Source organism: Diabrotica virgifera, chromosome 5, assembly GCF_917563875.1.
Source record: "Diabrotica virgifera virgifera chromosome 5, PGI_DIABVI_V3a".
In the NCBI taxonomy this organism is placed as follows: domain Eukaryota; kingdom Metazoa; phylum Arthropoda; class Insecta; order Coleoptera; family Chrysomelidae; genus Diabrotica; species Diabrotica virgifera.
Genome location: NC_065447.1, coordinates 175748074 through 175774195, shown reverse-complemented (window position 1 = coordinate 175774195; position 26122 = coordinate 175748074). Strand labels below are relative to the sequence as shown.

The 26122-nt window shown below is 34.6% G+C and overlaps 1 protein-coding gene across 1 annotated transcript in view; it reads left to right on the top strand.

Annotated features, from left to right (window-relative positions):
• Window positions 1-26122, top strand: part of LOC114337471 (carbonic anhydrase 1) — an 80981-nt gene that overhangs the window by 15996 nt on the left and 38863 nt on the right. Inside the window, exons 2-3 of the mRNA XM_028287912.2 lie at window positions 10869-10904; window positions 15966-16133. Of these exons, the coding sequence (XP_028143713.1) occupies window positions 10869-10904; window positions 15966-16133 (204 nt within the window). The remainder of the gene's footprint in view (window positions 1-10868; window positions 10905-15965; window positions 16134-26122) is intronic.

The window sequence follows — 26122 nt, the reverse complement described above, 5'->3', positions numbered from 1 at the left end:
AGTGAGATGGACAAGAGCACGACGACGCATGTGGAGAGACAACGTAGATCGGATGGACCCTGAACGTATAGCGAAATGGGCGAAGACACAGAAGTCCGATACCATAGGAAGACCCAAAAAACGATAGTACGAGAGCTGGACCTCCGGATCGCAGCAGAGACTGTAACAGAAGAAACAGGACATAGTCCTATTAAAAGAAGAAGAATAAGAAGATTATTTCAAGCGTTACTCAAGAAGTTAATATATTTTTTCAACTCATCACAATCGCAGTTTCAAAAAAGATCGCACTTTATTGAGAATGAATAAAAAAGGGTCCGCACGAATTTAGATCCTATTTAGGGTTTAAATTGCATTTGTAATAAGGCGTTAAATTTGAGGCTTCCCGCATATTTAATGAAGTGTGTAAACAGTTTTTTTTTAACTAATCATTATTATATTCCTCAGTTTTATTATTTTTTTAAATGCAGTCGTTGCAGATGGCGTCAAATTCAGGAAATTACGATTTTTCACTATTTATTTTATATTATTATTATACTCGCTTAAGCAGTATTTTTATAGACCAGGGCATTTAGCACTAAAACACCGAAATAAATCGATTTTTAACAGTGAATAAAATGCATCAAAAAGTGCATAAATATGTCAAAATTAGTACAATAAAGGGCCAGATTTTTTGGGGTCCCCCTACTGGTGTGCCCAGGGTTACTGCTAAGGGACGTCATCTGAAATTTTGAGAGTTTTCGGCACTAAATTGCTGCTAGTAGATCGCTCGGGGAGTTTTTGGAATCGTTGAACACGAATTAAGAACACGTCATGAGAACCGACCCCTGGAGCACCTGGTGCACAGGATCACTGCTGAGGCACGTCATCTGAAATTTCGAAAGCTCTTGACATTAAATTGATACAACTAGATTACTCGGATAATTGTTGTGGTTGCTGAACACGAATGTGACATCAGTACCGACTCTTGGAGCACCTGGTGCCCAGCGTGATATGTATGTCATCTTTTGGAATTTCGTGGTTTTCGATTGTCGGAGATCTGTTCTGATGGCGTATTCTTATTCAGAAACCCCAAAAACACCTCGAGTAATCTATTTGCATTTAGTGTCTTGAAATTCCAGAAGATGGTGTTCTCCGTGGGTAGGTTCTGATATCATATTCGTTTTTAGCCCAAAAACCCCCTGAGTAATCTGTTTGTATCAATTTCAGTGCCTCGGCAATGACCCTAGGCACCACGTGCTCCGGGAATGAGTTTTGATGACGCATTCATTCAGCGATCCCAAATCTAATCAGTAATCTGTGCGTCAATTTAGTACCGAAAACCCCCGAAACTCCAGATGACGTACCTTAGTAGCAACACTTGGCACCAGGTGCTTCGGGGGTCGCGACCCGACCGGTCGGTTCGTTCTCAGTGACCGTAAAGACCCCCTGAATAAAAAATGTGGCTCTTAATATATCGATTTTGATATGATCTGGTCTTCTTCGTCTAGCTATTCACGTCCACATCTGAACATAAGCCTCTTCAAGTCTTCCTTTCCATTGTTTTTGAAGTTATACATCTTTAGGCGCGATTGAGATTGAGGGTGAATTTATATTGATCTGCGCGCATGCGCACACCGACAGTTTGGTATTAGTCTTTATACGGGCTCTGACTGGGTGTTGAAATGATCTGTCAATAATTGTTCAATATGGAGGTTATCGGTAAACAAAAATGTTGTATAATATATTAGTTTTTATTGTTGTGAGGACAGAAATAAAATCAAATTTATAATTATAGTGACTTTTTAAATAGTTTTGAAAAGCCACAGGTACGTAATTCTAAATGTTTCAGTTGTATTCCAATAAAAAATTATCTTCATACCTATTTGGAAAATGTAAAAAAAATAATGTACTTACCTAGTACTTGCTATGCTATACCCCTAGTAGGCAATGCTTTAATTTACATAATCTGATTACGAAAAAACTTTCTACAAATTTTCATCTGTGTCGTTTTCTTACTCTATATATTGTTGTATTTTAATTCGACAAAAATCAAACTAATAAAAATTCATATAAACAAAATGTCAAAAAGTTGTTCAGTTTGTGTATATTCCCACATGACGTATACACGAAGGTGGTGCAGTTTGAAATCGCTCCGACTCTCGTACGGCGGGATAAACGGGAAGTAGGTTCAAGTCCAATGCAAGTTATATCATTTTTTTATTTTTTTTATAGATTTTATGATTGTAAGTATATTATTATATAATTTTTTTCAGAAAATACGTATTTAATTAAATTTTTTGGCAACAATTATTGTTCAGAAATCATTTGTGGCATTTTTCAATGTGTTTGTGTGTGTGTTTTATTCTTTTATTTGTTTAATTTTTGGTATTGTTTTAATAAAAATTTTTGGAAAGTAGTAGAGAAACTGTTTAAAGTATATTGATTTCAAAAATGAATAACCATCTTCAACCTCTTTTTTTTTTCTTTTTATATTGATTTCGTTGAAATCATATAATAGAAGTATAACTTCTTACGTGCGTACAAATTACACACATTCTTTTTTTTTTTTTTTTTTTTTGTTGTATGGGCCATTCCACGAACATACGCCTGTTTTGGATTACTTCGACAACGAATATTTTACTGTGCAACATAAGAAGTACGAAAGTAAATGGCGCTAGTAATTATTCCAATAAACAACAATGTAATTTGCAATTTACTTTCGTTCTTCTTATTTTGCACAGTAAAATATTCGTTGTCGAAGTAATCCAAAACAGGCGTACGTCCGTGCAATAGGGTATACGCTACTTGTAGCCAATTTGTCCCAGCAGTCCGTTTCAGATCATCTGTCCATCTCATAAGAGGTCTGCCTCTGGGTCTTTTGTGTTGGTATGGTCTCCAGGTTAGAATTGTTCTGTGCCATTTGTTTAGATCGCTCCTAGCTACATGTCCAGCTTATTCCCATTTCAAATTTAATGATTTTTGTACCACATCGGTGACTTTGGTTTTCTGTCTTATCCATGTGTTTGTTTTCCTGACCTTAAGTGATGTGCCAAGCATTGCTCTTTTCATCGTGTGTTGAGTATGTTCATATTTTTGTTGTGATTGTCCATGTTTGTGCCCCATATATTAATATCGGAATAATGCATGCATCAAAAACTTTAAATCCAAGATGTAGTGTAATTTGCTGATTTCTGGGTACATATATAGTTTAGTTTATTATGGTATATATATGCCCTGGTCTGTTATGGTATAAACCCTAAATAACTTTAAATAGGTAAACAAATAAAACAATGTTTACCGTTGAGTCCATACTAAATTTATACCACAATGCTTCCAAACAAGAAGTATTTGTTCCAAACAGTTAATTTTATGTCGTCAAAATAATTGTTTTCGACTAATTCCATTTAAAATTTACTGCAATCAATTAGTTACACCAAGCGATAATATACCTTGTTTAGTTTACAATTACGTGAACATTAACGAGTTTTTATAATAAAAAACTGTCCATCTCTTTACTTATAATTCAGTCAATCTCTACTCTAGGAGCCCCCTACTGGGAAAGTTTTGGGGTAGTTCTGATTTCTTTCATTCCATATATATTTTGGGATGCTGAATCCGAATATGAGGTTTGCGGACAAAATTTCGTGACGCAACATTGAAAAAATCGCGAAAAAAAGCGAAAAATTTCCTCTTTTTCCTGCTTTTTGCTTAAATCTCGAAAACTATTGAATTAAAAAAAAGTGAATAAGCATTTTTAATTTCGATGCAAAACGAAAATACAGCCGCATCATATTCTAGTCCAATCAGAGAGTGCAGCAAGCACCTCTACCGGTTTCGAAACTTATTAGTCTCTCATCAGGAGGCACATATGTTGCTCTCTCTCTCTGATCCAACCAAAACAAACCTCGGCGTGCAGTGACGGATTGCAACGAACGAAATGGCATAGATGCCCTAGCGGCAACTGCTAGCAAAAGACTAAGTTTTCACTCTAATGGCATATAAAACAACGTAATGTTACTCTACATCCCACCAGACTGAAAACAATGGGAACCTTCTCTGGTTACACCTCCGAGGCTTCTACAATTTGCAAGTCATACGGATGCTGAGACTAAGGAAGATGGGGAATTTTACAATTTATAATTCACGTCCCATCTGCTCAGCGCGGTAAAGTTCCAACGAGAATGGTTCCCTTCGTTCACCAATCAGAGTAAACATGTAAACCAAAAATGAATAACCATTTTCAATTTCGTTGCAAAACGAAAATACAGCCGCATCATATTCTAGTCCAATCAGAGAGTGCAGCAAGCACCTCTACCGGTTTCGAAACTTATTAGTCTCTCATCAGGAGGCACATGTGCTGCTCTGTCTGATCCAACCAAAACAAACCCCGGCGTGCAGTCGGATGAGAGAGAGAGCAGCATATGTGCCTCCTGATGAGAGACTAATACATTTCGAAACCGGTAGAGGCGCTTGAGGCATATTACATTATGTAAACCATATATGATGATGTTAACACTATTTACAGTGTGCTAGTTTCAAAATACTCGGCAGGATGTAAGTATTCCCACATTTTTCATTTTAACAGTCACATTTTTAACCTTTTGCTTTAAACTAACGTGGAAATACTTCATTCTAGGCACTGAAGATGTTCTGTTTAGAACGAAAACGTTCTGCAATCGATGACATTTTATAGTTTTAAATAAACGATTTTATACCAGAATACATCTCGAAGTTTTTACTTCTGTATTGGTTTTCTTCTCTATTTCGCTAGATGACGTGTATGTCGTTATTGCATTTCCATTTTTACTTGCTCTCTTGATACCACAAAGTCAGTCAGATTGTCAGTTGTACGTGATACAACATTATGGTAGGGGAGCCCAAGCGGGGATTTTTGCAGTTACTTGAGCGCGTCAGATTATCACATGGGGAGAAACCTTGTACCCTGTAAATGTACCTCTACCATATGTTGGCTCTTAATACAGGGGAGTTCGATAAGGGGGGGCCAGAAAAAAACTATCCTTAGAAAAACTCTAAATCTTCAGATTAAAATAAGGTAAGTTAAGTACATGCAGCACAGTGTCTATTTCAAAAATCTGACGATTTGAGAGGGGCGTAAGGAAATGGGCGAGTCACAAAGTTTCACAAAAAAGCGAATATTTTGCGAAATGGACGTCAAATCGAAAAACTGAAAAATACTTCGAAAATGAATAACCATTTTCAATTTCGTTGCAAAACGAAAGTACAGCCGCATCATATTCTAGTCCAATCAGAGAGTGCAGCAAACACCCCGGTTTCGAGACTTATTAGTCTCTCATCAGGAGGCTCTTAGTCTCAGCATCCGTTATGGATTGCAAATTGTAGAAGCCTCGGAGGTGTAACCAGAGAAGGTTCCCATTGTTTTCAGTCTGGTGGGATGTAGAGTAACATTATGTTGTTTTATATGCCATGAGATTGAAAACTTAGTCTTTTGCTAGCAGTTGCCGCTAGAGCATCTAGCGGCACGTGACTGCACGCCGGGGTTTGTTTTGGTTGGATCAGAGAGAGAGTAGCATATGTGCCTCCTGATGAGAGACTAATAAGTCTCGAAACCGGTAGAGGTGCTTGCTGCACCCTCTGATTGGACTAGAATATGATGCGGCTGTATTTTCGTTTTACAACGAATTGAAAATGGTTATTCATTTTTGATTTACATGTTTACTCTGATTGGAGTACGAAGGGAACCATCCTCGTTGGAACTTTACCGCGCTGAGCAGATGGGACGTGAATTATAAATTGTAAAATTCCCTCATCTTCCTTAGTCTCAGCATCCGTTATGAATTGCAAATTGTAGAAGCCTCGGAGGTGTAACCAGAGAAGGTTCCCATTGTTTTCAGTCTGAAAACGCGTAGTGTGACAGATCGGTCCGGTTGCGTTGGAAACGGATGCGTTTTGAGTCATCGGTATGCGCTTACAAACTGCACCAGACTAAACGCATAGTGTGACAGGTCGGTCCGGTTGCGTTGGAAACGGATGCGTTTTCACCGCATCCGGTCAAAACGCATAATGTGGGATGTAGAGTAACATTATGTTGTTTTATATGCCATGAGATTGAAAACTTAGTCTTTTGAAAAATACGTGTTCAATATTGTTTAAAAATCTATCGAATGATACTAAACACGACCTACCATTGAGGAAGGTGGGGGGTAACTTTAAAACTGTAAATAGGCACAAGGCGAAATTTCGCGAAATGAACATCGGATGAACAAACTGAAAAATACCTGTTCAATATTTTTTTATAATTTATCGAATGACATCAAACACGACCACACACGAAGGTGGGGTGGGTGTTACTTTAAAATCTTAAATAAGAGCCTCCATTTTTATTGCAGTTTTGGATTCCTTACATAAAAATAAGTAACTTTTATTCGAGACATTTTTTCGAATTATGGATGGACGGCGCTATAATCAGAAAAAACGATTGTTGCAAATGGAAAATTAAATTCAAAAATGGAAAGTTCCCACTAAAATGGAATAATTAACTTAAACTTTTTTGGTTTTAGGACCTAATCTACACAACCCAACAGGTTCCCATAACGCTCGAGTATCTGCAAATTTAGTATACTTGCCTCCCCTACTATTATAAAATTATGAAATTGTTGGAGAAATAATGACGTATTTGCTAATTTTTGGAGAAACAATGTTATATTTGCTAATTTTACGGTAATAACTAAAACTGTGGACAACAAATTTCTACTTTCTCTTGTAATTTGAATCTCATTTTTGTCCTTGCCCTAACTAACTTTAAAAATTTTAAACGCGTTTTCTCAACAATTAACAAATTTGCACTTACGTCAGTGTTTTCCCAAAGGTGCGATATGTTAACGGTACTTCACATGCAATATAATCAGCATTCTTCATCAACAGCATTTTCGATGATTGTCAAAAAAATAGTTGAAATTTTTTACTAACTGAAAAACCTTAATTTTAAGTTAATTTGCATTGAACGGGAAATATCAGCGAAAACATCAGTGATCCTAAAGTATTGGATAAATTCATTATCATTAGCTAAATAAACAACAATATTAGAAATCCTCAAAACAGGTTGATTTTTATTTTTTACGATTTTTCTCTATACAGGGTGTCCAGAAACTCTACCGACAAACGGAGACAGGACCGTCCTCAAATAATTTTAAGAGAATTTAACCCAATTCACCTAGTCCGAAGATGCTTCCTAATGGAGCTAGAGCTCTTTGAAGATGGCGTCTTGTAATTAGTTTTCCTTAAATGCCTCCAGAACGGTTCTAGTTAGAAAAACGAAAATTGGTACACATATTTGTCTTCCAGAGGTAAATTGATTCCATTCATTGCGAATTTCTAGAACCGGTCATAGGCATCCTTTTTGGGTAGGGCTATGATTGTTTTATCCCATAACTTTTTGTCTTTAACTTTTAAGCATTTTTGACTCTAGATTATTAAATTCTTAGGTATTCTTGTACTAAAAGGTACTCCTGCTTTAAGTCGATAGGACACACCGTTTTCTAGAAAAATCGATTTGAAAATTTTTCGTTTTTTGAATTTGAAAAAAATTGAAAAAAATTAAAAAAAAAGGTGTATTTCACCAACTTAAATCAACTTTTAGTACTAAAATACCTGATAATTGAATAATCTAGTGTCAAAAATGCTTAAGAATTAAAGACCAAAAATTATGTGATAAAATATCCGTCGACTTACCCAAAACGGACGCATATGGCCAGTACTAAAAATTCGCAATTAAAGAAATTGATTCATCTCTGGAATATAAATACACGTACCAGTTTTCGTTTTTCTAAATAGTTTTTTTTTTATTTATTTTTTTTCAAATTTACAAAACGAAAATTTTTCAAATCGATTCTTCTAGAAAACGGTATATCCTATCGACTTAAATCAATAGTAGCTTTTAGTACTGGAATACCTTACAGATTAATAATTCAGAGTCAGAAATGCTTAAAAATTATGCCCTACACAAAACGGACGCCTATGACCGGTACTAGAAATTCGAAATAGATGGAATCGATTTATCTCTGGAAGATAAATATGCGTAGGTACCAATTTTCGTTTTTCTAAATAGAAGCGTTCTGGGTGTATTTAAGAAAAACTAATTATAAGACGCCATCTTCAAATAGCTCTATTCTGCGTTCCGCAGTCACTTTGCAGTGTGGGAAGCATATCCCAATATAAAACTTATGGAACCTTACAGCTCAATGTTGCCGGTGTTAAGCAGACGAACTTAAAGTCCGTCTAAATAGAATATTCCAGAAGTCCAAAACATCTTGATTTGAAAATCTGTGGGTTTTATTATTTTTAAATAATTCATAGATAGGTACTATGAAAGATATTTATACGATATTAAAGATATATCATTTGAATATTAATTCTGTGGCTTGGTTCTAAAAGGGCCAATGTCAAATTTTTGTTTTTTTGTACAGCTTTCTTTTGAATTTAATATTGACCAAACAAAATGCAAAAAATTGAAATTGGCCATTTTAACATCAAGAAACATAATGTGGCTTAATGCTAAAAGGGCCAGTGTCAATTTATATTGTTATGATCTGCTTTCTCTTACTTTTATATTAATTAGTATTTATTTAATTAATTATTGAATTGACGCAAATCATACATAAACAAAAATTAAGAAAAATCTCAGGGTGCCTTTTTATCAAAAAAAAATATTTTGTTTAATTTTTTATTTAACAAATTCTGAAAAAAATCGAACATTTTCTCATAATTAGTTGGTTTAAAGATTAATTAAAGTTGGATTTCTGAAATCGGTAAAACACTTTCTGTGGTTTTCAACTACTTGTAACACACTTTGCTTGTTTTGTGAGGGGCAATGAAATGTCTGAAATAAAAAAGAATGTGTGTGTACTTTGTACGCACGTAAGAAGTTATACTTCTATTATAATATATAATCTAACTTCATATTATGATTTCAACGAAATCAATATACCTATCTACTTTTTCTATTCTACTAACAGTTTTTTTGTATTGTATTTCAATATTAAACTAATTTTAGAAAGAACAAAAAAAATACCAAAAACTAAAAAAAAAATAAAAAAAAAGGATATGACTTTGTCTGGATTTGAACAGGGAGACCTCTTGATCCCTAGGCGAATGCTCTACCGATCAGCTACCAGCGTTTTTGTATTCAGTCGATCATTTCTCGGACATAATTACAATCACGGTGACAGATACATTAATTGAAAATAAACATTTTCAATAATACTTATTAGGAGGAAGACAAATCCACAGACATAAAAATTATAATAAATATATTTACTAAAAACACTAATAATATATTCTGTTCACGCACACCTTATTTGCGCTACATAACTTTAAAAATAGATGTAGCGACTGATACCATACTGTCGGTGTGCGCATGCGCCAGGGAATGTAAAAATTCACCCTCGTGCCTAAAGAAGTATAACTTCAAAAAAGGCATTTTTATTAACCTAGTAAACCAACTTTTACTGATGTAGTTACAATTATTCATTTATTTGTAACAGCTTTGTGTATTCCTTTATATTTAGATGTATTAGTTAGAATAATCTGAATAGTTAGGTACTCAAGATATCTTGAGAAAGATCAATAAACATGAAAAACGGTTAATATTTATTATATTTTAATCCCCATATTAAACTTGTTCACGTGGCTTATGTTTTTTATGAACATATAAATGTAAATAAATTTTAAAACTGAGTTTACTTGTTTGTTCTTTTAAAATAGTTATTTATGATATAAATGTTAAAAGTACACGTTTAAGGCAAGAATGTGAAAGTTTGCAGAATGAGAGATAGCGAGTTCTGCAATTCACATGAGTGCCTTAAAAATGTATGTACTTTTTAACACGCATACCATACAATATTTTTTCTACAAACGTAATTACAGGACAATATCTACAAAAACTTACTTGAACTTGACTGACATTCCAATTTTATATTTTTTTGACATTACATCAAAATTGCATATACGGTCAATACGAACTGCAGTGCCTTAAAATTTTTTTAAAGCACTAGTGCCTTAAAGTAGCCTTTTTAATGCTCGTATGGAGTGCTACAAATTGCATTTTTAACAAGGTTGTAGGAAAAAAATTTTAAATGAAAGATATTAAAAATTCCTTGAAAAACTCAGAAGTACTTTGGAGGGGGGCTTGAGACAAGGGTCGTGGATAATTTTGGGCTGAAATTTGAATTTGAGGGTTTTATAGGCTACCCATCACCAGAAAACAGTCGGGGAGATCAACATTTTTGAACTTTGGTTTTTTCGGAACACCCATATCTACGTCACCCTAAAAGATTACATTATTAACGAGGTTCTAAAGTCCCTTAGAATAACCAAAAAGTCTTTTTTGAATAAGATATTTGAAATTAAAATCACACTACATTTTCTCTTTTTTTTGCACCTTTGTAACTTATTAATATAAACATTATAGAAGGTTTCAGGGACTCTCGTGAGTTAAAATTTTTCAAAAATACCTATTAGTTTTCTCAGGATTCGAAAAAACGAATGCATTTAAAACATTTTTCAATAGCAATAATTTAAATAGCATAAAAAAGGACATAGAAAATTAATTTTGTCTTCGCTAGTGTTAAATTTTTTGCGGCATTGTTTCAGTCCATACGTATATTTCTACGTCTTGTTAGTCAACAAATATTCGCGCTAACCAGTAAAATACATAAACTGAAAAATATGTTTGTCAATGCAAATTGTCGGGTAGTTTCTCTTTTTTGTGTACCGATTCTATTACTACTGGACTGGCATTCACGCAAACGTGGAAATTGAAATTTACTCGTATTGTGTGGTACCTAATTAGAAGTGAAATGAACTTGAAACTGGAACCACAAAATTATTAATAACCGATATTTGTTTTGTAGGTTATGGTCAGGATTTCGGATATGAAGGAAGTATTGGTAAGTGGAACACCATTTTTTTATGATTTCGATTATAGTAATGAGATTAATAATAAATACAGTATGCGGCAAAATAAACTACTGAAATGAATACTGAAATGTTTATGATTTTTTATATATTTGGTATACATTATATAGCCTTGCAAACATTATTCATGACGATGTTACCGATAAAAAAGATGTTAAAGACGCCCTATGGTACGAAAAAAATCTTTAATTTAAGTCCGCAATTCCGGAATGTCAGAGAGTCGATCGGTCTGCCTCCTTCAACATTCCCCATATATACAGGAAAGGAGGTATGGAAAATCACTGCCACACGAAATAAAGCGACCCCGAAAATGATCGCGCAGTATTCGAAGAGACACCCTGGCCGTGCGACAGGTTGCCCCGTCCTGCTGAAACCATTATTGATTTTAAGCTTGGACCGTTTTCGCGACCTTTTCCGTATGATCGAAAGTAGTACTCCAAGATAAATTTTTTTCTGCAAACTGGGAACCACCCTAAAGCACCTAACGTTGCATCATATATGATACAACGACGTTCGGAAACCGCTCAGTTTTACATTTCGGCGCATGCGACATACAAGCTTGAGACATATGCTTCAGTACTGTTGATTTTGCCGCATACCGTACTTAATGTACGTAATAATTTAATAATGTACTCTTTAAAAGAGAAGAATGTGGGCAGTCGAGATATACGGGTTATTGTCAATCTGTACTGGAATCAAAAAGCAACGGTTAAAATCGAAAATGTCGAAACAGAGGCCATAAAAATCAAGAGAGATGTTAAACAGGGTTGCGTGTTGTCTCCATTGTTATTCAATCTGTAGGTACAGCGAAGCTATTTTTAAGGAAACAATATCAGAGGAAGAACAGGGTATATCAATAAACGGAAAAATCTTGAACAATGTAAGATTCGCAGACGACACCGCTATTTTTGCAGACAGTCTAGATGCACTGCAACTATTAATAAATAGATTACATCAAGTCAGTATGGACTATGGACTACAAATGAACGTTAAGAAAACCAAGTTCATGATTATTTCTAAGCAACATACAGTAGAAAGGTTGGATATCGAGGGAAAACAAGTAGAAAGAGTGAATAACTACAAATATCTGGGAACCTGGGTAAATGAAGACAATAACCGGGTAGAGAAACCAGGACACGCATTGAAATTGCAAGGCAAGCATTTATAAAAATGAAAAAGATGTTTGTTAATCGAGACCTTCCTCTGGAGCTGAGGATAAGAGCCTTAAGATGCTACGTGTTCTCGACTTTGTTGTATGGAGTGGAAAGCTTGACACTAAAAGTAGAAAATATAAAGAAGTTGGAAGCCTTTGAGATGTGGTGCTATAGAAGGATTTTGAAAATACCATGGATCCAACGAGTTACAAATGCAGAAGTGTTAAGAAGGCTGCAAAAGGATTGCGAGGTGATAAAGAACATCAAAACAATAAAGCTAGAATATTTAGGCCACATTACCAGAGGTGCGAAATATGAGATATTAAGGCTCATAATGCAAGGTAAAATTAAGGGAAAAAGATCTGTAGGTAGAAGAAGAATTTCCTGGCTGAGAAACTTAAGAGAGTGGTATAGTTGCAGCTCAGTAGATCTTTTCAGAGTAGCCGCCAATCAGGTACGGATAGCTGTGATGATAGCCAACCTCCGATAGGAGAAGAACTACGAGAAGAAGAAGTACTTAATAAAATTGGTACAATAATATATTTCTTTTGTTAAATTGGTGAGTTCATTTCTTAGGTGTTCAATATTTGTTACAATATTTCGCCGATTATACTTAAAGTAGTAATTTGTTATCTTTATGATTTATTCATAATTTTTTCCGCTCATATATTGAGGGTATAAAAATTATACATATAATAAAACCGTCTATGAATCAAGTAAACTCGGCTTTAAACGATATACAGTCGGAAAAATGAAAGATTACCCATGAACGATCACATCAATCACTTATTTTGTATTTGCTGTATTTTTCTATAAATAACCAACGTTTGTTATAGAAAAAGACAGCAAATATAAAATAAGTGATTGATGTGATCGTTCATGGGTAATCTTTCATTTTTTCGACTGTAGGTAAGGCCATGTAATCATCAAAACGGTGGCAAAATATAATTATTACTAATCCGTACTTCTAGGAAATTTAAATCATGAAAATTATCGTGTAATAGGTACCGGGTGTCCATTTATATTTTCCCCCATTTTAACTGCCTATAACTTCTAAACGGCCCAAGATAGAAATATGCGGTTTTCGCTGAAATGTTTTATTTTAGTAAAAGTTTTGTCTGAATGGATTAAATTTTTTATATCGCTTTCAAATACGAAAAAAAATGGCGGATTTTTGAAAAAAACTTTGTTGACTTTTTTTTAATGGAATACCCAGTATATTTTTTTGTAAATTGAAAGAAAGGTCATTCACCTATCCAGCGATATAAAGTTTTTCAAAATCGGTTGTCAAATGACTGAATAATTATTTTTAAAATGAGAGGTGCAACTCTCTAACTAAGCAAATTGATATTATGTTATGTGATTTCCACATTGCATCTCTCATTTTAAAAATTAATTGCTCAGTCATTTGACAACCGATTTTGAAAATTTTTATATCGCTAGATAGGTAAATGATCGTTTTTTCAATTTTTTGGGTAAATGGTCATTTTTCATATCGCTTGTAAATAAAAAATGGCGGATTTAAAAAAAAACGTTGTTGACTTTTTTTATTAAAACACCCAGTATATTTTTTTGTAGCTTGAAAAAATGGTCATTTATCTATCCAGCGATATAATTTTTTTTAAAATCGGTTCTCAAATGACTGAGAAATTAATTTTTAAAATGAAAGATGCAATGTGAAAATCACAACATAATATCATTTTGCTTAGTTACATGTTATTTAGGTATGTGATATCCACGCTGCACCTCTCATTTTAAAAAGTAATTACTCAGTGATTTGACAACCGATTTTAAAAAACTTTATATCGCTGGATAGGTGAATGATTGTTCTTTCAATTTACAAAAAAATATACTGGGTGTTCCATTAAAAAAAAGTCAACAAAGTTTTTTTCAAAAATCCGCCATTTTTATTTTCGTAATTGAAAGCGATATAAAAAACTCAATCGATTCATACAAAACTTTTAGTAAAATAAAACATTTCAGCGAAATCCGCATGTTTCTATCTTGAGCCGTTTAGAAGTTATAGGTAGTTAAAATGGGGGAAAATATAAATGGACACCCGGTATTACACACAAGTTTTATATCTGGTATGATGATAAGTAACAAGTGCCCAAAGAACAAACTGGAAGATGCTCCGACTCCCTCTACAGATGGGGTAAACTTACTTCGCCTTTTTGTGACTGCGGCGCTGCAGGACAGACGGTTATCCAAATAATACAGGATTGACCCAGAACATGCACAGGCGACCCTACAGACTTTGTAATTTGTAATGGCAATCGAAGGGTGAATAGAATATATTTATAGTCCAAGTAATGAAGCTTTTCACCTCGCAATTTTTACAGAATTTCATTTGCTTGAAAATTTGAGAATAAGTAGTGGATAGTCCAAGGATTAAAATCTATATGATGCCGAAAGGAGCTTTTACCATGGGGGTGGTTGCCGCCCCATCTCGGAGTGGAAATTTTTAATTATATTTTAACCGTAAAAGTTGATAGAAACGTTCATTCTAAGCAAAAAATGTTCTATACATTTTTTTGATAAAATTAATAGTTTTCTATTTATTCGCTATCGAAAGTGTTAGTTTTATATTGAAAAAATCAATATTTTTCGATATACTCATTTACGATTCACTCAATTTTTGCCGTAGAAAAAATTTTTCAAACCAAATTCTTGGGAATTAAATAACCTACAATTTCATATTTAAACATTTTTTTGTATCTCTGATGCTAATCTTTCTATTCTGAAGAAAATGGCATTTTTTATTAAACTACAAAAATTCCTTATTCGCTTTTAATTTCAGTTTTTTTAAAACTAGTCATTCTAAGCCAGTCAACCTTTTAGAATATATTACTAATACATAAATAAAGAAGAATGAATAAGGCCAATGACTAAAAACAACGTTAACTTACATTATTATGCTTCCAATTGGATTTCTCCTTTTTTTTTTCAAAAAATATATTGATTTTTTAACCGTCAATTTTTATTTTTTATGTTAGAAAGTTTGGTAAAAAAGAATTTTGTACCTATGTCCAAAGTTGGATTACTGAAGGATGAAGAAGAAGAAGAAGAATATTTTAAAACTATTCGACGTGTCCTTTTCATACTTGGGAGAAAGTCTAGGTACTATACACCCTATGAAACTATGTTAATTAACGGTTCTTGATATTACCAGAAGCGTACGACAGAGTACAGTGAATAATTGAGCCTTCCCAAATTCTGCGCCACTCGCGGAATTTCCATTTTAGCTCAATTTTTCGATTCTCCAATACTCTCTATGTAAATAACATATATCATAATGAATAATATAATCTTCAGTCTTAACAATAAAATCATTAGTTTTCGAGATATTTTAAGTTTAAAATTAAGAGGCACAATACATTAATCAAAATATTTGTGCCGTTACATGTTTTACTTCAAATATCTCGAAAACGAATGACTTTATCGTTACGAGTGAAGTGTATGTTATTTACATAGAGAGTATTGGATAATCGAAAAATTGCGCTAAAATAGCAATTCCGCCCGTGGCGTAGAATTTTCGAAGGCCCAACCATACACTGTCCCCTGTCGTACGCCTCTGGTAATAGCCAGAAAAGTTTATTTAACATAATTTCATAGGGTGTATAGCACCTACACTTTCTGCCAAGTAGAAAAGGATACGTCGAATAATTTTAAAATACTGAGCAAAAATAGTTTTTAAATTTTTCAATAAAACATCCTGAAACTCCGTAATGAGCCATATTTTATTTAAGTAATTTGGGTTAAATCTTAATATTTTGAGGTCTAAAATCTACAACCCAGAGATTGGACATTCTTAATGAAACACCCTGTATATGTATTGTTAATATTATTAAACTAATAATACATTTTCCTTCTTTCTAGGTCCAGCCTTTTGGGGCCTAACATATAAAGGGTGTAATGGTGGCAAACTACAAAGTCCTATAGATATAGAAATAAACAACGTAGTAAAAATAAACTTTCCACCGCTTAGTTTTGAAAATTTTGATAAACCACTAGAGACTGTTAGGTTAGAAAACAATGGCCATACGGGTAAGTTTAATATACATTTACAATTAAAATAAATACTTTATAATAACTTAATGTACATTGGATGTATTGAATAAAATATTACCTAAAGTGACCTATTATGAACTACATTTTCTTTTTGTTTTTTATTGGCAGTACTGCCAGTTTTTCTTCAACGGTGCCTTTTATTCTGCCCCTAAATTGTCGAAATTTTTTTCTTATGCGTCCTATACTTCTTTTGCCTAACGGTGACTTGTCCCTGGCTATTGTTACTATCCTTGATTCAGACATTCCACTTATGTGTTGATTCCACTTTTCTTTTCTGTTCTTTACCCAGGTATTTATATTGTCTACCCCACACATATGCGTCTGATTTCCTCACTTCTTACCCTGTCCTGTAGTCCTTTTCCAGCAATCCTTCTTAAGATCTTCATTTCGTTGGTCTCCAGATGTCTTTGTGTTTTCCTTGTGTCTGGTCTTGTTTCGGCCGTGTAAGTCATAACTGGCCTAATAACTGACTTATATATTCGGGCCTTTGTTTCCACTCTTAGGTGTTTATTTTTCAAATTGTGTCGTTTAGGGAGCGTTCAAGTAGTACGTAACGCAGTTTGGGGGGAGGGGGGTCTTGTAAAACGTTACGGTGCGTTACATGGGGGGAGGGGGTTTCGAACAGCGCGTTACGTAACATTGTTTTTTAATTTATGTAAATAAAAAAGACTACGGAATCAAAATCTCCCAACTTTGCAACTTTCGTTTATATTTTACAGAGAACCCCTATATTGTATTATATTGCCCCTTATGATCCGCTCATGTTCCGGCCCTTCTACAACTACAATAGGACAATCTGTATCTATTCAAGTGAAAAATCTTCAAATTTGTCACCAGATCAAGAACAGTAACATGTTTGCAATAATTGACATTTTTGGAGAACAAAAGCTGAAAAGATACAGTTACAGATGGGTTCAGACCAAATGCCGGATTTATACTCAGCCTTTGCCACTGCCGCTGCCGTTGACGGAAATATTGCCCGAAATATTATAATATCAACGCGAGTAAGGTGTTTACATCAGTTCCTCACCAATGTCCCGACAACTCATTACCGAACGACTCACAAGAAAGGAATGTGACAACAACATCGTCTTGCTCCCTTACTCACTTGCCGCTTTGCCGGCGGCGAAGCCGCCTTTGACTTCCGTCACTAGAACCGACTTTTTGGGTATGTAGGTGCAATGGCAGTAGCATGACGAGGAGCAGCGCGAGTGAGCTATTTACACATTCACGCTGCCCACTTCCCTGTCGAACAGGGCTGAGTATAAATCCGGTAAAAGAAATTTTAAGAGAAAGTCATAAATCGTTTGTCTATTCTTTTTATGAAGTCCATATTTATTATGCAGGCTAGTTTTCTTAGTGTTCTGTAAACACGTAATACAGAGAAATATATGTATTGCTCTTGTCAGTGTTGTTAAAGTGAATCAATTAATACTTTAATTAATTAAATGTCATTTTTATCATTACCTCAAAAAGTATTCTTCTTCTTATGGTGCCTATCCGTTACGGATGTTGGACACTAACATGGCTATTCTGACTTTGTTGACTGCTGCCCTGAAAAGTCCGGTAGTGGTTAAGTTAAACCATTTTCGCAGGTTATGCAGCCAGGATATTCTTCTTCGTCCTGGACCTCTTTTCCCATGCACTTTACCTTGAAGTATGGTCCGAAGTAGGTCATATCGTTGTTCATTGCGCATTACATGGCCCAGGTATTCCAGTTTGCGACGTTTTATGGTTACGACTAGTTCGCGCTCTTTACCCATTCTATGTAGAACTCCTTCGTTGGTAACTCTGTCTATCCAGGAAATCCTCAAAAAGCGTCTATAGCACCACATCTCAAATGCTTCGAGTCTCTTCAGTGATGCTTCAGTTAAGGTCCATGACTCCACGCCATATAAAAGAACGGAGAATACGTAGCACTTTAGTAAACGAATTTTTATTTCCAATTTTATATCGTGACTGTTAAAGATTTTTTTCATTTTGACGAAGGCTGATCTTGCTTTCTCGATCCTTATCTTAATTTCCGTCGATTGGTCCCACTGTTCATTTAAGTTTGCACCCAAATAACAAAAGTTGGTGATTTGTATTATAGGTTGTTGGTTAACTAGTAATTGACCAGGTGGTATCCTATTTTTGCTTATAACCATGTATTTGGTTTTTTTGATGTTAAAATCAAGCCCAAACCTGCTACTTACTTCTGCCACCCTGGAGACAAGTGTCTGCAGACCTTCAAGACTGTCTGCAAAAATGACAGTATCATCAGCGTATCTTATATTGTTCAATCGTTCTCCGTTTATAAGTATTCCCTCGTCTATGTCCGTTAGCGCTAGGTTCATAATGTGTTCTGAATATGTATTGAACAATAATGGGGACAATATACATCCCTGTCGCACACCTCTTTTTATCTTTATGTCGTCTGTTAACTGATCCCCTACTCTAACAGCTGCAGTTTGTTCGTAATAGATATTGTTTATTATACGGCGATCTCTGCTGTCTAGACCAATTGAATTTAATATTTTCATCAGTTCGTCATGTTTTATTCTATCGAACGCTTTCTGGTAATCAACAAAACACACATATATATCACAATTCACGTCTCTACATCTTTGAAAGAGAACTTGTATTGCAAAAAGTGCCTCTCGAGTACCCAATGCATCCCTAAAGCCGAATTGTGTGTTTGTCATGTGTTCTTCACACTTTTTATATATTCTTTTATGTATAATTTTTAAAAAAGTTTTCAGGAGATGGCTCATAAGACTTATTATTCGATAATCTTCACATTTTTTGGCATTGGGTTTTTTAGGGATTGTTATAAAAGTTGATCTTAGCCACTGTTGGGGTATTTTTCCACTTTGGTATATTTTGTTGAAGATCAAGGTAAGTCTTTTTACTTCGTCTTTATCCATAATTTTTAAAAATTCTGAGTAGAACTCGTCTGGTCCTGCGGCTTTTCCCTCCTTAATGTTGTTTATAGCAGCTTCTACTTCCGCTTCGAGAATAGGTGGTCCGGTATCGTCATTTTTATTTTGTGTGATGGTGACATTCCTATCGTCTTCAAATGTTGTTGTCACATAGTTCATCCATGTTGTTTTTGTTTCATCAATATCAACTATTGGATTTCCTTGAGCGTCTGTTAAGTGTCCCGGCCTTTTTGATTTATAGATGCCTGCTGCTTCTTTGATCTTTTTGTGGAGGTTGAAGGAATCGTGTTTACGTTCCAACATCTAGATTTCTTCACACTGTTCTTCCAGATTTCTGTTTTTAGCTTCTCAAAAAAGTCTAAAAAGTTTTTATTATTACCGCAAATGCGGTAAATGATTTAAAAATGTCTTTAAATAAAAAGCATTAAATACAAAACCCACTATATTGATACTTAGTTTAGAAAATTGATAGATATTTAAAAAATAATACCCTTATTTTAAGGTGTGATTCCTGAATTATTAATTTCAAAGTTTTATGTGCTGTTATGTAGTCATGTTGTGACTGGCTGATTGACATAAAGTCCATGCCAATAAAAAAAAGTTTTATGTGAAATATCTTGACGAAAACTATACATAATTTCAAAATTTCACTTGCAATATTCATAATAGACCCTACATAATACACATTTTTGAGATGAGGTTGTTAAGCATCTTCTAAAAACAAAAATATACAGGGTGTTTAATTAAAATTAAAGATAATGGACTATGCTAGACTTGAGTGAATCACCCTGTATATTCAAATTTATGTTTAAATAGTCCATAGTTGAATTTAAAAGTTGACGTATCCTAGCGTTTTTATAATTTTCTAAAATAATGATACATGACACAAGCAATTTTATTCCATAAGTGGTTTCCATACATTATAATTTTAAATGATCATATGAAATTATTCATAAAGACCATGAAATCAGATTGTTAAGCAGCTTTTAAAAATATAAAACTATACAGGGTGTTCCATTAAAAATAAAGCTTATGGACTACGGTAGGCTTGCGTGAATCACCCTGTACATTTAAATTTATGTTTAAAAAGCACACATTTTGATATACATACCTATGAAAATCTACGGGTCTCAGCGTTTTTTTAAAATTGTTTCAAACAAGGACAGAAATAATTTTATTCCATAAGTGCCTTCTTATATATACAGGGTGTTTCAGAAAAAGGTAACACGATCTCTAGGATAGGTGAAAAATTGAAAAATAATTGGGGTTTGCTTACTAATTCATTTTTGTAACGGCATGCTTTTTCACGATACAGGGCATTGAAGAACAAAAAGTTTTACACATTTTTTTCACTATTTTTCCGAAACTACTGGCAACACCGTATATTATTCGTTATGCAAAAATTTTTACTAAGCAAAATAAAATGTTGAAATAATAAATATGTTATTTTATTAAAAAAGATAAAATAGAAAAATACATGAGAAGAACAATAAAGGATGAAGCCAAAAATGTATGTAAGGATGGGGCCAAGTAGGGAAAATATAAATGTAAAATTAGTAATAAAAGATTATTATTGTAAGTTTTGGACATATTTCATGTCATGGGACATGAAATTACGATTAGCAGGGATAACCAGACACGTGAACTGAATAGAAGAATCGTTCTTGGGTGGCAGTATTTGGAAAACTGAGAGAAACTTTTAAAAGTGAGTTGTCCACATGCCTAAAGAGAAAGGTATTTGATCAGTGCGTCCTCACAGTCTTGACGTACGGATCAGAAACACTTACCTTAACTAAAGCCTCGGCTACCAAACTAAGAGTAACGCAGAGAAGAATGGAGCGGTCAATGTTAGGAATAACTCTGCAAGACAAAATCAAAAACGGAGAAATCAGGAGAAGAACAAAGGTGACTGACGTCATCGAAAGGATAGCCAGGTTGAAGTGGAGATGGGCAAGACACATAGCCAGAATGACAGATGGGCGATGGACAAAAAGGTTATTGGAATGGAGGTTAAGAGAAGACAAGCGAAGCGTTGGTCGACCGCCTACAAGATGGATTGACGACGTAAGAAAGCTAAATAAAAACTGGATGAGAGCGCCGCAGGATAGACGTGGTTGGAAACGAGGGGAGGAGGCCTATGTTCAGCAGTGGACATGTGAGGCTGGATGATGATTGTAAGTTTTTATTATTACCTCAAATGAGATTAAAATAATAACAAAATTCTTTTACCGAGTATCCGGTACTTTTCGCAACCTAGTTTTCCATTTAGGTTCAAATGGTTACTTGGGTGTTACGTAACGTTTAGGTAGGGGGAGGGGGGTACAGAAAAACGTTACGGTGCGTTACATGGGGGGAGGGGGGTCAAAAATCTTCAAAAATTGCGTTACGTAATACTTGAACGCTCCCTTAGGCATCCGGCCATTCTACTGGCTTTAATTAGTCTTTTACCTCTTCTTCGATATTGTTGCTGGCTGATAGATTAATTCTCAGATATTTGAAAGTCATTACTTGTTGTATAATTTGATTGTCTAACTCCAATTTGCATCTTATTAGTACCTTGGCTATTACTAAGCTTTTTGTTTTTGAGCTGATATTTTCATATTCATTTCTTTTGCGTTAGTGTTAAATTAGTGCAGTAATCTTTGCAGGTAGTCTTCGCACTCTGTTACTAACACGGTGTCATCAGCGTAACAAAGTATTTTTATCATATTTTTATCTCTCTATCGCCTATTTTGTACACTCTTTTTTTCTTCACTTGTTTTATTATTGCATCCAACTCCAACATTATGTTAAACAGTAGAGGTTTAGTGAATCTGCTTGTCCAATTTGTGTTTTTGCTTCTATGGGTTCTGGTATTATTCCATTGACTTTCATTTCTATTTTACTTCTTACATAAGTATTATATGTTTTCTATCAGTTTTATGATATCCAGTGGTAAATTTTTGTCATATAAGTAGTAGCTGTGTCACATCTTTTTAAACCACATATAAATAAGGTACCTATTAAGTAACTGCTCAGATGTATTCAAAGGCAGCAGCACATAACTCCTTGTCTTCTAATATTCTCTCTATATTTCTTATATTCGATATTCTGTGGACTTAAATATAAATTACGTGATTAAAAATTACGTGATAAATGAGTTCTTTAGATTCCATGAGAGTTTTGAATAATATTATAGTAGGTACCCGTGTAACTTAGGATTTACAGAGAATTAAAAAATTAGCTTGACGAAGATTTTGATTATTTTGCTTTGGGAATCGGAATCGTTATAACCTCAGCTAATTTCCATACCTTGTGAACATTCATTAATCTGACCAGAACATTGACAAGATCAGTGTTATTAAGGTTTTCCTAGGAAGTTACATTAACAATAATTCTCCGCTGATTAAACCAAATCCAGGTGCTTTACTAAGAATGATATTTCCCCTACTTTCATAGACCAGTTTTGACTATATGACTAATTTAAATTCGTTTTTGGGATCAGTACTCACTGAGGGAACGCAGGCGTTCGGATACAATTAGTATTAGCGTTCCTTTGTAAAGACAATGAAGTTGACTTTACTTAGTAATAAGACTTTCATTCAACACACACACTACACATTACACTATAATCTGAATGCGAAATCAACTATACCATGCCAATATAGTCTAAGAGCTGGGAGCGGATTTTGTGCGTGATAAGTAATATGGAAAAACTACCCGGGGATATGTTGAATTAGTTGTGTACATGACTTTCACCAACGGCCGGAAACCAGAGTTGGGGCCGAGGGTAGGTATAAGGGGTAAAAGTCGCGGATTTTATTATTTTTTTTATGACGCTCATGTTCGATATAGTGCACCAAAATTTGGGAATAAGTAGGTCATGATGTACCTAAGAAAAATCTCTAGGGGCTCAACGCTGCGTGGCCAACAAAGGGGTGGGGGTAGGGGTGAATATAAAAAATATAAGGGGTTTTTTGCGACGTTCTTGATTGAGATAGTGCACCAAAATTTGGGTATAAGTAGACCATGACATAGATAATTAAAATCCCCAGAGCCGAAAACTCTGGTTTCCGGCTCTGGGGATTTTACTTAGCTAAGTCATGGTCTACTTATTCCCAAATTTTGGTGCACTATCACAATCTAGCACGTCGCAAAAAACCCCTTATATTTTTTATATTCACACCTACCCCCACCCCTTTATTGGCCACGCAGCGTTCCACCCCTGGAGACTGTATTTAGTTACCTCATCACCTACTTATTCCCAAATTTTGGTGCACTATCTCGATCATGAGCGTCACAAAAAAAAATAATAAAAACTGAGATTTTGACCCCTTATAACTACCCTCATGCCAAACTCTGGTTTCCGGCTCTGAGGATTTTACTTAGTTATGGCATGGTCTATTCCCAAATTTTGGTACACTCTCTCAATCACTAACGTTGCAATAAAACCCCTTATATTTTTTGTATTCACCCCTGCCCCACCCCTTTGTCGGCCACGCAGCGTGCCACCCTGGAGACTTTACTTAGTTACGTCATGACCTACTTATTCCCAAATTTTGATGCACTCTCTCGATCATGAGCGTCACAAAAAAAATAATAAAAACGGCGAATTTGACCCCTTATAACTACCCTCATCCCCGACTCTGGTTTCCGGCTCTGGGGATTTTACTTAGTAATGTCATGATCTACTTATTTTCAAATTTTGGTCCACTATCTCAATCACGAACGTCGCAAAAAACCCTTTATATTTTTTATATCACCCCTACCCCCACCCCTTTGTCGGCCACGCAGCGTTCCGCCCCTAGAGATTTTACTTAGTTACGTCATGACCTACTTATTCCCAAATTTTGGTGCACTATCTCGATCATGAGCGTCATAAAAAAAATAATAAAATCCGCGACTTTGACCCCTCATAACTACCCTCGGCCCCAACTCTGGTTTCCGGTCGTTGGTGAAAGTCATTTACACAACTAATTCAACATATCCCCGTATAGTTTTTCCATATTACTTATCACGCACAAAATCCGCTTCTATCTCTCCGACTAATAGCTTTAGTTGTCGAGGCATTTAGCTAAAAAAAATATTTTTTATGCTCTGTTTTCTTAATGAAATGTATTTATCACCTTCATTTGTATTTATCTACTCTAGTTTTGCGGTAAATTTATTGGCCTTCCCTAAATTATTTTTTAAACTGCTGTGTAGCATTTTTTAATTTAGTTTTATCAGATCAAGCTCTAAAGCACCGCCAAATCTTTCTGGGTTTTGATAATTTTGTCTAAACGAAGTCATACATACCATCAAAAAATATACAGTGGAACCCCGATAAGTCGGCCCCCCATTACCCGGAAGTCCTGCTAACCCGGACCGATTTTCATCAGACAAACATTTCAACAATAAAAATGTACTATCCGTTGCAAGATAATTCGGATGGAATTCCCCAGATTATTCTGTGCTTGATATCGGCCCAGTCTCTTAATCTGGGGAATTCCATCCGAATTATCTTGCAAGGGATAGTATGTAATATAATATTTGAGGGATGATGTGTATTTGTGTAATTTGAACTAAGTATACGATAGTAAAAATGACTCATGGCACACGGGGGCGGCGGCAGAGTGACGGTCATTGTCTCGGATTTATAGGAAACAACAGGCACCTGTTATTCCTTTATTTATTTCAAACTGTCTTAACATTGTTTAAAAAAGACTAAAATTCTTTTTTAAACAATGGTCTTAGTTTTCATTGTTCATAACATCGTTCCGATTGTGACTGTATTGTGTGTAGTACAGTCTTGTATTGTTTGCTTCCGTTTGCTTAGGTTTGTGTTTGCGTGTTTTTAATAATTTAGATGTGTAGGTACTGTGCATAATATGCATAATACTAATCGAAATGCTCGAACGCCTTCGGTTAACATTTGAAAGAAGTTATCTTTAAAAAGTAAAGTGGAACCCCGATAACTCGGATTAATTGGGACCGCGGCCGATCCGGGTTATCGAAAATCCGGGTTAGCCGGAGAATGTGGTAAAAATTAATAAAATACGGTATACTTACAGATAAGCTCCGTTATAATTGAAATAACATGAAATATATATATATATATTATATATATTATATATTACAGGTATACTTACAGATAAAATCCGTTATAATTGAAATAACATGAAATATATATAATATATATATTATATAATATATATAATATATATATAATATATATATTATATAATATATATAATATATATATATATATATATATATATTTCATGTTATTTCAATTATAACGGATTTTATCTGTAAGTATACCGTATTTTATTAATTTTTACCACATTCTCCGGCTAACCCGGATTTTTGATAACCCGGATCGGCCGCGGTCCCAATTAATCCGAGTTATCGAGGTTCCACTGTACTTAGAATAAAAATAAAAATGTATACCATTTTTATTCAGTTGCAATGCGAAGCCAAAACTGTCTTAATTTTCACTTAGATCAGAGAGTGCAGCCAGCACTCTTATCGACGATTTCACCTCTTGTTAGAGGTTCATCAGAGACTGCATAGGCTGATTTCTCTGGTCCAGGTAAAAATTTTCGACATATTAATCCCCCATTGTAACTGACGAGAAGGTAGTAGGTGCGTAGCGGCATCTGCTAAAGAAAAGACTAAGTTTTTCAACCTAATGAAAATATTTGTAAATTAAATATTTTTAAAAGATTTTTAATTGAAAAACTTATTGGCCCATCTTCCTGGTGACACCTCCAAGGCTTCTACTATATGCAAGAAAAATGGATGCTGCAGTGAAGACAAAAGGAAGGAATTCTACACTATGCAATTCACAACCCCCGTCTGCAGCGTGGTAAAGTTCCAACGGAAAATGGACCTAGTTACTCTATAGGAGTAATACTAATAAAGTCGAACCCGCTTATTGCAATAACCTTCGTGCCAAGAAAAAGTATTCCTATAACCGGAATATTCTAATAACCGATCATTTGTGGCTACTAAAAACGTTTTGAGACCTTAAATTTCTATTACTTAAACCGGGATATTCTTATATCCGGTATTCTAATAAGC